Raw genomic sequence first — 15,928 nt, 5'->3', positions numbered from 1 at the left:
TTCTTCTGTTAACGTTACTCATTCGTCGATCGCAATCCATTAAGTTTGTTGCAAGGAACCCTAGAAAAGGAGTGTCTACATATTTCTTTTTCTCTATCTCCCTTGACAATGGCGATGGCATCGCTTTCGTGCTTCTTCCAAGTGGGTTTCCTTCCCAATTCTTAGACGGGACCTCCTTTGGGCTCTCCCCAGGATTGGGGAAGTTGAGCGCTCGACGGTGGTGACAAACTGCATACGTGGATTGATTACGACGCCAGCTCCAAATACTTGCAAGTTAGGTTAGGCAAATTAGGCAACGTGAGGCCATCTGATTAATTGATTTCTTATCCAATCGATCTGGCAGAAATGTGGAAGGAAGAAGAGGTGTTCGTGGGCTTGAGTTCATCTACCGGGAATTCTTCCCAGACCACAACCGTTCATTCATGGAGCTTTACGTTGGAGCTTAGAGATGTAGCAGTGGTGGTGGTGCACGTTTCAGACAGCAAGCATTCTTCCCAGACCACAATTGTTCATTCATGGAACTTGGACGTTCTTGGCGGGTTGGTGCACGTTGGATTACAGAACCCAGTGGAAAATGCTTTGCTTAGAGGTCTGTTAGAGCTTGAAGCAGCTGTTAACGATAGGTATTAGATTGTCGCAAAATGAAAATTTAATTACTAAATTATCGAATTTTAAAGTTCAGATGTTAAATTGACACTCGGCCAAAAATACAGGGTACCATCGGGTATTTTCCCAATAACATAATACTGAACCATGCATTGGTAGACAACGAGAAACCTGGTCACCAAGCTATATAGAGATTTGTTGGGATAAGCCTACACGACCAATAAGTCTTTTTAATTCCAATAAACGTCTAATGTAGCTTTCCCGTTCTTGATCCAATTTGCATGGCCCAATTCTTTATGGTTAATATTGGTATTTTGTTTAGTTAATTTCTAATTAATAAGTATGTGATATGATTAAAAGAGAAATTACTGCAAGCCAAAATTTTGCTGAAGACAATTTTCCTAAAATAGAAGTTTTGTGCAAATAAATTTAGACATGCATTTCTAGATATAGGCCTGATGATTTAATTTAACTTCTGCTGCTTTTGTTTGACCATGATAGCAGAAAGATATGATACTAGAAAATTTACAGCCAATCAACCAGTATTATAAAAGAACTGATCAATAAGATGCTATTAGCCAAAAGCAAATAAATCGAAGACAAATGATTGATCAGAGACTTGAACTGTGTTATTCGAGATTGGCTCGTCAAAACAATGTTAGGCTTGAGTTAGAGTTTGAATTTGATTCAAGCTAGAGATTTGAGTTCATATTTGGCTCGGTTAAAAACTCACAAGTTCGAGCTCGAATTTAATTCAAGTTAGACACTTGAGCATGAGTTCAATTCAAGGTAGAGACTTGAGCTCAAATTCGACTAAGATCAAAAGCCCACAAGTTCGAGCTCGACTCAGCTTGAGCTCGACCATGAGCCAAGCTTCCTATAAAAAATAAAAATTATACATATAAAAAAATAATTTTTTATTTTAAATACAAACAAAATTAAGAATTATAAATACTATTTATTATCATACATATAAAAAATAAAAAATGTTCTATCTAATATTTATTATTATACATACAAAAAATTGTTTTTATTCTACATACAAAAAATAAAGATTCTTCATTATATATATTAGGCTCGATTAGACTTGTGAATCTCATGAGCCGAGCTTTATTAGACTCAAGATCGGCTCGATTAGCAAATGAGCCTATATATCGAACTCGAGCTCATCTCAAAGCTCAGTTTAAACCAAACCGAATCGAGCTTTTCACGAACTGAGCTTGAATAACTCATGAAAAACTTGATTCATTTCCACCCCTAAACAAAATCATCAACTCTTTTCTTCTATTTTTATTAAATACATTTTTCTAACAAAAAAAATCATATGGTATTCATCAAATTCACGGGAGTACTTTGTTGGTCAAATCTCTTCCGTTACCATATTTTTCCCGTATCATAGATTTTCCAATACACAATATGAGAAGACATTGACAACCATTTGTTCAAAAATTAGTGAAAGTATTAAAGCTAAACCTTAGTTTCTTTTTAATAAAATGAAAATTTTAGTGTTTTTCTTGCTCAAAATGTATAATATATACTATTAGGCAGTTGTCATTTAACTCCCCATCTTAGTTTCAGCTATATCTGTAAATCATTTAGTACATACTTTTGGAACGTAGAGAGATATTTGTGATTTAATTATTTTTAACATGTCTCTATTTCTTGCATGTACAAATCATTTAGGCTGTGTTTGGTTTGAAGCAAAAAAGTAGGGAAAGGAAGGGAAAGGTGGGGAATCATTTACAAACCCTGTATGAATTTCCCTACCTTTCCTTTCCTTTCCCTGATTTTTCCTTCAAACCAAACATCAATTTGAGGAAAGTGCAAATATAAATATGTACAGCATAAATATTAAAGATTAAAAATATCGCATAAAAGATTAAACATTTTGGTATATGTTCTTTTCGCAAATTGAGCATGACAATTTAAAATATCTGAACCATTTGTTAAAATTACTCTTTTTATATAATATATTTAAGATTTTGTTGTCCATATTCTATTTAACAGATTGTAGATACAAGGGAAAACACTTATTAATTAAAAGAATAAAATTCAAAATGATGTAAAACATTTTGATCAGATGCAGATTTGTGGAGTTTACATACCCTCCACCCAAACTTGCTAATTTTCCCCTATTCTTTTACAAGCTCTGTTTCTAAATCGACTAGATTGATTCCCTCCATATTTTTCTATGCAACATCTTTCCTTTTCTTTACAAATTTATCTAGTAAAGATGTGGATATAATTTTATCTTTTTTTCTAGTAATGAACTTGTTACTAAAAAATAAAGATGTGGATTTATTTTATTCAAATAATTAGGTTCAATTAGCTACAACCCAGTCTTACCTGGGTTAGGCATATTCAAGATAGATGTGATTAAAGCTTAAACTGTTTCTAGAACCATTCTGAAAAGCTTTAAATTCATGAACAACTCTTTGCAGTAACCACTGTCAAGTTTCCTTCTTCTATCTCCATAGTAAATAATTAAATACCTCCTTCAATGTTTTAAGATGAAAAGATTATAAGTCTTGGAAAGCTATGTGATGAAAAGGATTTTAAGACTCATTGTTCTGAACACACAATCCTGCCCTGTTTAGAGAGAGAGAGAGAACTGCAGAGTAGCAGTATCAAGAATAAAAAGAAGAAAAACTAAAACCCATTATTATAAAACATAAACCTTTTTTCATCTGGGTCAAACAGGTACAACCAATCCTACATGGACCAAAGCCCAATATTAAATTTGAAAGCCCGTGGTCGGCACAAATCCATAATTTTATAATCTCACTTCTCGCCAAAGCTTTTACAGGCGTAAATTTAAGGCGGTGTAATTATCAAAGCACCAGCAGACAACGCATCATGACCCACTTGGACTGAAGGTGGGTAGTGCAGTGACTCTTATCAACTTACTCTCTAACAAATTTCAAACCTACCATTGCTTTCCAGCTATGATCTAAATGATATCAAAGCTAGTTTAATATTAACAAGCTGATTATAAATAATAAATATCCTTCTTTTTTCTCATCTGTGTGGTTGGTTATTAAGATTGTCAGAAAATGAAATACTAACATCCTGATGTAAGCAGCCCCACCAACTGTGTTGGACTTAAAATTTAGGGAGAATGATAGTTTAACCCAGGGTCAGATATTAATTTTCGGATTATAAAGGTGAATATTAATTTTCTCAAGATATCATTTCTACGTGACATGTTGACTATACAGGCCCAAGTCAGCCCACTTGTTCACTATTCGCTAGGTTGAAAATTTTAACAACCAGCCCATGGGCTTTGAAAGTTGCAACACAGGCCAAAAAATGTCATGGATTTCATTAAATGAGTTTTCTAATATATGAGCAGAGAAAAAAGAGTGCAACCATTATTGAAAAACTTATTCTTGTCAGAAACTTCACCAAGGATGCCAGTGGATTTGATAATCGACAAGATGATAACGAGGGACCTGGGCTGGTTGAACTTGAAGGCTGGAATCTCTCTTTTTTTTTTTTCGAAATGTAAAAATGTCAGAAAAAAATAAATTTACTTTCACAAGCAAAAAAAAAAAAAAAAAAAATTCTTAACGAACGCTTGCAAAACGGAATGGGAGTACAAATTCACATTTTTTGATAGATAAAATAATACTACGCTAACAGAAAAAATTAACAAAATGTTCAAATACAAACTGGAGGGCTGCCCCTCCAAATGCAATTTCTATTAAAAAAACCTTTCTGCGCTACGTATGAGGAGCTATTTTAGCATTACAGAGAGTCTTTTCGCCCTCCAAGGTCAAAGTTTAGATTTATCGAACTTCACCTTAATTATAATATTTAAATTGTATTAAATTCTTAATCCTATATATAAGCACTAGCTCCATGGTGGGTTCATATTACTTAAATGCTTGGTATCCAAGACTATACTCCTAAAGACCAGCTTAACATATATACCTAAACAACTATTATTTTGTATTTGGACCGACCTTACTTTGAGCTTATCTACAAACTCTCTAACTTTGTATTTGGACCGACCAGTTAAATTGTACATATTGCTGTTGTTGTAGTAATTCACTGAAATGAAATTCCATTGCATTCTAACAATTTTTATTATGAAGGTTTAAAATGTTAACATTAGTATTTTTATTTCCAAAATTTCTGAGCTCATAAAAGAAAAAAGAGAAATACATAACTAGTTAAATGACTTCTAAACAAAAACAATTTGAAAGTAAGTAGTGCTTGATCAGAGGCTAGAATCACCAATCCACTCAAAACACTTTTTCTTTTCCTTTTTTTAGGTCTTGGTCTGGCATTATTAGATCAACCCCCTCCCCAAGATTTGACGCCACACTCCTTTCCTTACAAAGGGATATAACCAACGTGCTTGATATATGTTGTTTTAATATTTGAGTAGGTTCGATTATTCAATCATTCATCACCAAATCAAAATTTAATTGGAACTCTTCAACCACATGTATATTTTAGGCAAAGTAAACCTATATTGTTTCTAGAGATTAATAACAATAATTTTTTAGTACAAAAAAAGGAGCTTACAACAAATTGAAATCAAAATAATAGAAATTATTTTCTATCAATGCAAACTTAGTAGAGTAGAATGCACAAGTTTTCTTTTTCTTGAATTTCTTGTACTAAAAAAGGGATGAAAATAAAAATGTTACATTACTTTTCTGAATCTAACCACATAGGAGAAGAATGTCATGAAAAATTATGTGGAACATCTTTAGCTACCACCTCATCAGCTGCTAGTCTAAAAGATGTGATTATCAGAATTTAAGATTGTCTAATCCACACAACTAACCAACCCTTTTTTGTATTATAGATAAAAGAGAGGAGAAAAGGAAGAAGAAGAAGAAGCTAGCTAGATCCATCACCTGATTCCGAGTCATAATAAAGGGACCGTGGAGTAGTTGTCTTAAAATAAACGGAAAATAAAATTAGTCTTCGAATCTCGGCCAAACAATATCCGAAGAAGTAACGTATTCAAGCAAAAGAAACGGTTGAAATATGCATCCTACCAGGACCCTAATATTCTTTAATTTGTTGCGAATTATTTAAAGGGTAAAATGCAGAGGTTTACTCTGTACTTTGGGGGTGGTGATACTTAGGTCCATGAACTTTCATTTGTAACAAAGAACTATTCTATACTTTGGGATTCCAATAGTCTATATATTTGTAATAGATTGAAACCTTCTCGCCCTATTTCTGTTATGCAAAAGAAAAATTGGGGGACTTAAGACTCGGTTTGAAAAGAGTACAAATGTAAAAATGTACGGTATAAATATATATAAAATAATACAAAATATAAAATTTTACACTCTATAAATTTGTATTTATACTCTTTCCAAACTCAGCCTAAGTATCACTATCCGTAATGTACAAGGTAATTACCTGTATTTTACTCTTATTAAAAACATCAAGAACTTGGATTCCACAGAGCCCTTCCTACTTAACTATTCATTGGAATGTAATACTATATATTCTATGTCTCCTTACCCAAAAAATAAACTATTTTATGCCTTATCACATGGAGTCCACACGTCTTTAATTAACTAAATCGTACTTGCATAATATTTTGGGGTGAAGCGCGTGGATGCCATAAAACCCTAATATTCTTAATGGATTTGTCAATTTGTAAAGATGTGTGCATAGCATGACACAGTCGTTGTGTTTTTCTATTATTTGCATGTGGGTGTTGGGCTTAACGCAGACTATATTTTGTTAATTTCCTAAGTAAAGATTGTTATTATATATTTAAGGGTATTCAACTGCGCTACGTTTGAAGTTTGTAGTAAAATTGATATTTAATCATGATTAATGCTGTCACATAGTCAAATGATTTTGTTTATATTTCATGGCCATCACAGCAGATTCAGTTCCGAGCCTTTGACCAGTTAAAAGTTAAGACCCGATTAATGAACGGGAACCGAGACCTCATCAGTAATCGGGTCCCATCTGATTTGATACCGTTCTGATACCTGTTGGGCATCACTCACTAGGTGTGTGTTAGTTGCATTGGCAAATGGAATGCCAAGCATGATAAATATGGTTTTCTCCTTATATTTTGATTAATTCTATTCTCTCATTTATGGTTAATTGTAAATTTGTAATTGGTAGGACAAATTCCGGAACGGTGGTTGACAGCTTTGTACCTAGGAGCCCTGCTTCGTGGGGATCCAAGATCAAATCAGCCCCCCCAAAATTAAACTGCCATTGATCTGCTTTATTTATAACATAATTGTTTATTATTCCATGTAAAGCAAAAAAGGAATCAATTATTCTGTTAAGAAAAGCATTTTCTTGTGGTCGTAGCCAATGTAGTAGACTGGTTGTGTAGTTTAGCTTTGTCTTGGTTGATGAACAGGTGAGTTAGGAAAAGTGAAAAAACCGCCTCGATATCCGGATTCAAAAATCAATATCTGACACCGCTTGGAGCTGGATGGAGGTCGGTTAAGAATATAGTATAGTACTATAGATAGCAATTGCACCACATTATAAAATTACAAAGAGAGAAAGTAAGAGCCATGACTCATGAGGTGCAAGCAAATGGGTTTGGATCATCAGTTCAGGAAGGAAGAGAAAAAAAAAAAGAAAGAAAGAAAGCTTCCAACTTTGGATAAACGTGATGAGAAGTAGAAGAGAATCGCCGAAAGAATTTGTATTGACTTGTATATAAAAATGGAAACCTGGTTACCAGATTGAGGAAGATGCCGACCTCCCCTCACAAGTCACAATTTCCACTTTCACCTTTGCCCATCCTTACGAATTAAATTAACAACAAAATATGTATTTACAACCACTGCTTCTTTCTTAAACTATAGGTCAGAATATCCAGGAAGTTGAGTTGACAAGGACTCCATGGTTATTAAACAAAGATTTTTTTTTCTTTTCATCTGGGTTGTGACGTGTGGGAGGCTATAGAATCCATAGAATGGATACAAAAACAATGAACAAGAGAAAGTAGGCTGTGTAGCGGCCGAAACAAAGGGTAGAGTGCTGTGTGTAGACACAAACGGGTGTTACGGGTCCCTCCTCTTCAACAAAAGAAAGGGTCCATCTTAATAATACATACTATACAGTGTATTTATTACAAAAATAAGAGACAGATGTTTTTTTCTTTTTATTTATTATTATTATTTTTTTTTTTGTGTTTTTGGTTATGTAATGGGAGCGGGGCCGACTTATAATTTAATAATGAATCTGGACAAGTGACCAACTTGCTTTGTACTACGTAAGGGGTGATGTTATATTCTCATATTTGAATATTCAATAAATTTCCTTTCTGCTTTAATATAATTTTTCTTTCTTTTTTCTAAGTAGTAATTTATTTGGAGTAATTATCATCCTCCTCCCCCACATCTATTAGTGATGAAGCAAGTTGAGTTATTGTAACATTTGCAAGTTGGGGTTTAAGAAAGAGGTGGGAGTTTCTCTTTATTTTTTAATGGATGTTTTGGAGCTAGTCATCATCATTGTGATTATCGTCATTGGGGGCACCACCATCATCCTCATTATAATTATCATAGTCAGATTATCACGTTCTGTGCATGGTTTCCTGGAGCCAATCTATAGGATTTTTCCATGCGCAGACCATCCCCCCAAAAAATATTGGAACAGGTTCCAACAAAAACTAGATCGAGATGCAGTTTTTAAGATTTTAATTCATAGTCAATTTATCAGATGCATTCGGTTTTCTTCAAAACTGAAATTTTGCTCAAAATCATTGATTTTGGTTAATAAATTGTTTATCTTAATCGTTTGAACGATTTTGATTGTTTTTTAATTTTTTTTGTTAAAACGGATTGACCATTCGACCCGATAACCAGACAGACCCCTAACCAGTTTGATCTTCGGATCATGAGATGCCTATTGGGGCGTTATTCAAACTTGCCTTGAGAGATAAGCTGCATGCTAGTTAGGCTGCAACCACTGCCACGTGAATAAGTTAAAATAATCAATAATGCATGCATGCATCTTAGACTTTGCCAGATCATTTAGCTTATTCCAGTGAATATATACAGTTTATAATTTATCTAAAATGGTCTTATGTGGCAAAAACCAACAAAGTGTGTCTAATCATGTAGAAGTGGGTAGAAGTACTATTGGCTTTCTTGGCTTTCTTGTACAGAGTTACAACCACCCTCGCCCCCACCACCCCTCCAACTTGCAATACATTGTTTGATAAACTTTACACTCTCATTGTTTCAATTTTTGTCGTTACTTATACTTTTTATCAGCTACAGCCTACAGTTAGTTGCCTAATTTCCTAAAACTATGGATCCTTTCATACTTTATTATCTTATTATATTTGTATATGTTAATCTTTAATCCCGATCCCTTACAAGCCACAGGAAATCTTGGCCAACTGCGAGCAACGCAAACTATGAACTTGGTAAATATGACCTACTTGTGGGATGTTATATATTCTTTTTAGTTTTTTCATAAAAATAGATGTATAAATCATATACTATTGGCCGGCTATCAGCCTATCACCTAACAAACAACAATACAGCTTCAATTCTGAACCATTACAATACAAATGAAGAAAAATGATTCATTAAATAATTCATAGCTACCTTACCTACAATGTTATTGAATTGAATCCAATTAATAGATTTATAAATAATGTGAAGAAAATGAAAATAAAAAAAAAAAAATTGCTTCTAATATACAATGGTTATATATACCAAGATAAAAAAAAAAAACCGTATACAGAACTATAGGCTCTGCCTGAAACGACTTGTATATTATGATCTCTTCTGTAATAACTTAGTTAATTACTTGGTCTATTATTATTATTATTCATATAATATGGATAAAAAATTATTATTCATATACTAAGGTACATGCGTACAGTCATGGCTTCGGACCCTGTACAGAAAAAGGAGCATTATATTCATATAATTGATTATTTATTCGTGGATTAGTACGACAAATTAAAGAGCTTACCAAAATTATAGGCGTAAGCAATTGTCAAAATCAGTTGGAATATAAATTTATTATTAAATAAAACTTATTGGCATCACTTTCACATAATAGACGAAAGGGATTAACTGATTCAGATTTCAGAATACACCTTCTTTTTCTCTCTCAATATAATGTACCTCCTGCAGTGTTTACCACGATTTGATGGAATCTAAATCCTGTCTTAAGGATCCGTTTGAGACAGAAAGATCCCATCAAGCGTAAATAGACGAAGACTGACTGTATTGTGGTTCTTCTAACAGACTGTACCATTCTGTCTGTACTATATATATAAATATATATATATATATGTACCTTTCATCTTCATTTTTTCTTGTTTGATGTAAAAAGCAGGCAGTCGCCCGTCGAAGGTCTCTCCGAACCAATGCAGGAAACGCTGTACGTCATCCTATGTTCCCAGGGGCCAGGGGGCACCACTTCGGGAACCGTCGGATTGGTATGAAGGAAGGGATCATACTAATGGTGGGACCCAGCTCCCCGGAGATCTGTGTATAACCGTAGAGACAGTAGACCGTAGCTTGAGTCTTTACCTCCGGTGGACTTAAAACGGGAATAGGTCAGGTTATTGGAAGCTTCTTCCTTTCCGAGAAAGTAATGAATATTTTAATGGTGTGACACGTAGGCTCTGAGTCAAATCCGCGCATAATAGGGAAGCAAGGGGAGTACAATTGTACTAGGAGCAAAGGAAACCGGAAACCCTCGTTTTCCTTCTTCACAAGCCAAAGCCAAACACATTCAAAGTGTGGGTGTGTGTACCTGCACACGCCCCCATGCCATGGCAGTTACTCCGCTGTATCTGATGAATCAAATAAACAAAAAATAAATGCATCGAATTGGAAATAAAATATATATTTGTGGAAACGCGAATCGACGACCCACCCGATACCTATATATAATTGAAATGAAAGCATCGTCTGCCATGCCACTGTAGCTCCAACTTGTAGGGAATAAAAGTCTTCCGAGTTCATTTGTTTTAATTTAATTAACCCGTCTTTTTCTTTATTAATTCTTTTTCTGTGTATTCCTGGAAATCGTTAGTGTCCTTCGACTTTCTCCAGAATGCCATTTACGTCCCGTCGTCGCAACTTTTAGTGCCCCATGTTCTGCATAGAACAGAAAGGGCATATCAGTCATTTAAGATCCTAGAATCCAAGAGAGATACGTTGGTGCCTTGGTGGGATGTTTTTTTTTTTATTCTTGTGATGGACCTACGCGGTAGCCGGTAGGTTAGTTTTTTGATTCCTGTGCTGTGATGGAGATGGACCACCCCATCACGTGATATGACGGTCAAATCTAGAAAGATCCTGATCCCCATTACAAACACAGTGACAGTTTACAATGCCAAATGGAAAGTTGGAAACCCCACTTTAGGCGTTAGGACAGCCGTTAGATTAGAGACCGTTATTCTCAATCATAACCGTTGGATTCGATCATTTGATGGGAATCAATCCTCAGACCTCAATCAGTGACATAAGTTCTCTACGTAGGACGGCCTCCATCTTAGGTCAATAAGATAATTGAGGGGAGGGTAAACGTAAAACCATTAAAATCATTGAAAATCATTCCATAAAGTCAATGATTTCTGAGCCGAAGGATTCATTTTTTTTAATAGAAACTTGAAAGCGGATTTATAAATTATGATTCCGAAGGAGAGAGGTATTAGGCAAGTCGCAATCATCCAAATTCCCCATTCTGCCGCGCAGAAAAAGGAAACAACGACCGAATGCACCGAATAGAAAGGGGAAGGGGTTTTTGATAGGGAGATCCATTAATATTAATATGAAAGTATATAGATAATTGAATAAATGGTGGATAAAGAAAAGTGAGAGATGCGAGAAACAAGGGCGGCACTTGGGCAGCAGGGGAAGGTAGAGAGGATTTTCATTTTCTTATTAGGATAAGCATGTTGCGCCATCCCCAAGAAACCGCTGGCGACTCACATCGGGCGCCCACAGTCATGGGATTTTAATACTGGGAAAAACGAAAACAGTGGTTTTGGTGCTTTGTGGCGTAAGCAACGATGGTCTTGTGTGGGATGGTTTCTGGTACGAATTCCCGAAAACCAGGAGTGAAGGGGGAGTGTTTCTTCCACGATATGTGGCGATCGCCCGCTGTCTCAGACCTGGTCGTTGTTGACACGCGCTGCTCTCCCGATATTCATGGTTTTTGGACCCTCTTGCATGGACCTCCTCTCTCTTTTTGCCCCTGCCCTACCCCCTTATTTACGACAACTAGTTAGTTGTCGAGCTTTTATTTACTGTTACTTTACCCCGCCTTCAAGTTACCAAAACAATTTTTTTTTTTTTTTTCGCTTTGGGTTCGTTTGTTAAGGTAAAAGAAAAGATGAACAGTAATCGCGCTATCTATTTATTAAGTATTAACAATTAACAAACAGTTCATTCCACACAAACAAATTCGGATAACAAACGGTTTCAATCAAAGCTTCCCATCCACCCAATCCGTATCAACCCACTGTTCTGTTGTGTATCCCAGAATTTTTGCTTGCTGGACCTGGACGACAAATGAATGAGCTGTGATGCAAAGATAAGTGTTAATAAGTTGCTCAAATGTGTGTAGTTCTGTAAGCGCTGACAACTTTAGATGGATGCCACTCTATGATCCAAGTCCCAAGGGGCCGCCTAATGGAGTAAAGGCAGGGCGTTTCAAGAGGCCAAGAGGTAGAGTCGTGATGAAGTTCTCCCTCCTCCTTAACAGAAGGAGGACAGGACATCACACGACCAAAAGGACAGGCTGTGTCGACCTCCCAAATATGCAGTTTTAACCTACGTGGATATTCCACTTCCTCGTTCAATTTTTCAAATGAAAAGATTAATCAGACTCCAATTTGAAGGTTGTATGCAAATTTCAAACCGGATAGGCTAGTAGGCCAGGTTAGGCTAGGGATAGGGAGAGTGAAAGTTTCGGATGAATTCCTTCTTGTTGGTTGGGGTAAAGAGTGAAAAAATAAAAAGCAGCTCTGGCTATCCGTAAAAAGGAGTGGGTGGGGGCAGCACCGCAGCAGGGACAAAAGTTGACAACGACGGAGGGGCATTTTAAAGAGGGAGACGCATGCATCCAGTACTTTCCTCGAATAATAAAACCCCAATTTTTCCTAACCAAAAAAAAAGAAGAAAAGGGTATAATAATAAAACCGGATTGCTTCCATCTCTACCGCTATTTAGGAAACCGCTGCGCCTTATTTCAAACCGCGGTCCCCCTTCCCAAACCATCGACTCACTTAAATACCCACCCCCACTTCTTGTCTTCTCACATTTGCATCTCTTTCTTCCCCCTGCAAAAAAGCAAACTCAGAACCACGCAAGCAAACCTCCCTTCTCTCTCCCTCCTTTTTTCTCCGTAACGAAGCCTTCAGAGACCGACGCCTCCCATCGATCATTATCTGCAAACCAAGCGGGAGCCGCCAGCAGTAACAGCAAGCAATTTCTTGGTTAACAATAAAATAGTCAAGATGAGGATGAGCTGCAATGGATGCCGAGTCCTTCGCAAGGGTTGCAGCGAGAACTGCAGCATCAGGCCTTGTCTCCAATGGATCAAGAATCCGGAGTCCCAAGCCAATGCCACTGTTTTCCTCGCTAAGTTCTACGGCCGAGCCGGACTTATGAACCTCATTAATGCCGGCCCCGAACATCTTCGTCCTGGTACCACCCTTTCCCTCGTTTCTGTCTCTTTAGTGAGTCTTGATCCTCCGTTTTATTTAATTTTCTGAACTTGTGTTTTATTTTCTGATTGCAGCGATATTCAGGTCCCTCCTGTACGAGGCTTGTGGAAGGATTGTGAACCCGATTTATGGATCAGTCGGGTTGCTCTGGTCCGGAAACTGGCAGCTTTGCCAGTCGGCCGTGGAAGCCGTTCTTAAAGGAGCCCCGATCGTGCAAATCTCTTCTGAAGCGGCTGCCAGCCCTAGTCCCCCTATGAAAGCGTACGACATAAGACATGTCTCCAAGGATGAGAACTGGGCCGCTTCCCAAGACCTTCACAAGGTCAAAACAAGGAGCCGCTTCAAGCGCTCCGCTACGAAACCCAACAAGCCCAATCTCGTTTCTGCTGCCGAGCTCGTAGCAGAAACCCCTATCGCCGACGCTGCCCCTATTTGTAACCTTAGGTGGCGCAGGTGCTACCCGGATGGTTACGAGATGGCAACGAGCCACGACTCGTCGACGAGTCATCACTCCGAGCACAACGGTGAAGGAGACAGTCGAGAGACCGATAGCATGTTCTCTGTTGAGACAGTGGAGCACTCCCTTGTTGGCCGACCTGAGCACAAAGAACCCGACCCGAAAACTTCCGACAGTCAAACCGATGAAAGCGAGGTTGAGTTGGAGTTGACGCTGGGCTTCGAGCCGGTTTCACGCCATCGGAGCGTGAGTCCAGCAGCCAAGGACCGTAGTGAGATCTGCGGATCAGGCGATGATGATACATGTAAAATGGAATTAAGTCTTGATTGCAAGTCCTGAGTTAGCCGGTGATGTTCTTTGAGGGATGTTCAGTTTTGGCGGCTCAGATCATTCATTTCTCTTTGCCATCAAATAATTCCCTTTTTTTTTATCCTTTGGTCTTTTCTTGTTTTTTTTTTCTTTCTTTGGTTGTATAAACTTGGGTTTACATAAGTATAGAGAGAGAGAGAGAGAGAGAGAGAGAGAGAGACAGAGAAAGATAAGATGATTATATACTTTACTCTTGATAGTTGATTTACACATGTTGTCGAAGTGATGCTATCATCGTCAATGGATTTGAATGGTTTTGATCATGCAAATGATGGTGCGTGAATCCAATCTTTTCTCTCGTATTCTTGACTCTCGTTTGTTCGCCATAGCATGCCCGACTACTTGTACTTTTGCTCAACGCAGTTTGTCGTTCTTTCGTGCCTCGTTATTTTGTGTTAACACAGCCATCTTGTTCGGTTAATCCGGTGTCCTGGTTGTCGCGGATCATTCCCGCTACGTAGAAGAACGGAGCTAACAAGTACTATCAACAGAGGTAGAAAAAGCGAGTAGTATCTGAAGTTTGGAGCCGCGGAGGGCAGACGGTTAAGACGGACACTGCGAGATGACTGTGAAGGAACAGGTGGTGCACATGCAAAACCAGAGGGACCCGCAAACCTCATGCAACATGCATTGCACCTAAAATTTCGGAGCTGGGGCGGTATGATGTTTTTTTTCATTGCGTCCGTGGTTTCGATGAGGCGATGATAGATGGCATGGATGGGAAGTGGGGGCACACATATTTGCAATGTAGGGCCTCCCTCCTGTGCTGTAATAAAACGGCATATTATACGGCCGCTGTTTCGTATCATAGTCGAACCCTCTTTTATCGACCAATCATAAATCTTGATAAATAACATCTTATTGATCAGTTATTTTTCCCATATCATATTTTTTCGTGTTATATAGTCGAACCCTATAAAACATATCACATCGAAAAAACAGCGGCTGGCTGGGTGCAGCGTATCAAGACGCTTAACAAATTGTCAGGAACCCTTTGTTGTTCAACATTTCAAGTCTAAAACCAGCGGTAATCTCACTCTTCTTTACTGGTGGCACCCAATTGAGAAGTAGTATGGTTTTCATCGTGGGTGAGGGGACCTCCCTCTCTAGTCTCTACCTACACAGCCGCTGTCATTATCTGCTTATCTAGAATAATCGTTTTGGATTTATTTTGTTCTGATTGTGATCCATGTCTCTTCCATCTCCATGACTGTCTTGACTGCTATTTGGTAGGTTTGGCCTTAAATCATTTTGTTTGGACCTCCCGATTAACGGGTCAGAATCACTCTCTATTCCACCTGATTCAACTCAACTTTACCCCTAAACCTAAAATTGCCCTTCTTATCTCAATTCTTACAAGAGATTCCAAAACGTCCGAGACAAGGAAAAAGATAGGAATACTGGAATCCAATAAAGGAAAAGTGAGATATTTCTGCTCCCAAAAAGAAAATTCAATAACTTAACCCCATTCTGCTATAAATAGCCCTTTTTTCCCAGGAGGGTCCAAAGCAGTTTTGGAAGTAAAACGGGCAGAGGAAGTTTACTCATGCTCCTTTAAATCGCCAACCACAACCCTAGTTTGGTTGGTGAGAGGGCCACATCTTACTTAGATGGGCCTTAGGAGTAATCCCATGTATATGAAACCCAAATAGTTTGGGTTGTAGCAATGGTGAGTTGGCGTATATTAGTTATGGGGTGTGTATTTTCATGTGCCAATATATATATATATATATATATGGACAGATGATGGATGTTTTCATAAATAATACAAGTGGGCTCAATCTCACAAGAGTGTCAACATGAAAGAAAAAGAATGAATTGGCATTTGTACTTGT

General features: G+C 37.5%; 1 protein-coding gene across 1 annotated transcript; it reads left to right on the top strand.

Moving 5' to 3' along the window:
- Positions 1–12,816: 12,816 nt before the first annotated feature.
- On the top strand, positions 12,817–14,381 carry LOC104602961 (LOB domain-containing protein 41-like). The gene is made up of 2 exons (XM_010266839.3): positions 12,817–13,247; positions 13,342–14,381. Exons 1-2 carry the CDS (start codon positions 13,058–13,060, stop codon positions 14,061–14,063), a joined length of 912 nt encoding a protein of 303 aa, XP_010265141.1. The 5' UTR covers positions 12,817–13,057; the 3' UTR covers positions 14,064–14,381.
- The last annotated feature ends 1,547 nt before the right edge of the window (positions 14,382–15,928 follow it).

The sequence above is a fragment of the Nelumbo nucifera genome, chromosome 4 (genome assembly GCF_055504915.1).
Source record: "Nelumbo nucifera cultivar China Antique chromosome 4, China Antique-T2T, whole genome shotgun sequence".
NCBI classification, from domain to species: Eukaryota; Viridiplantae; Streptophyta; class Magnoliopsida; order Proteales; family Nelumbonaceae; genus Nelumbo; species Nelumbo nucifera.
The sequence above is the reverse complement of the archived record's forward strand: the minus strand, read 5'-3'. Positions and strand labels throughout refer to the sequence as shown.

Coding starts and splice junctions, on each gene's coding strand:
- LOC104602961 (XM_010266839.3), top strand. CDS start 13,058: ATGAGGATGAGCTGCAATGGATGCCGAGTCCTTCGCAAGGGTTGCAGC. Junction 13,248..13,341: donor CCCCGAACATCTTCGTCCTG/GTACCACCCTTT, acceptor TTCTGATTGCAG/CGATATTCAGGTCCCTCCTG.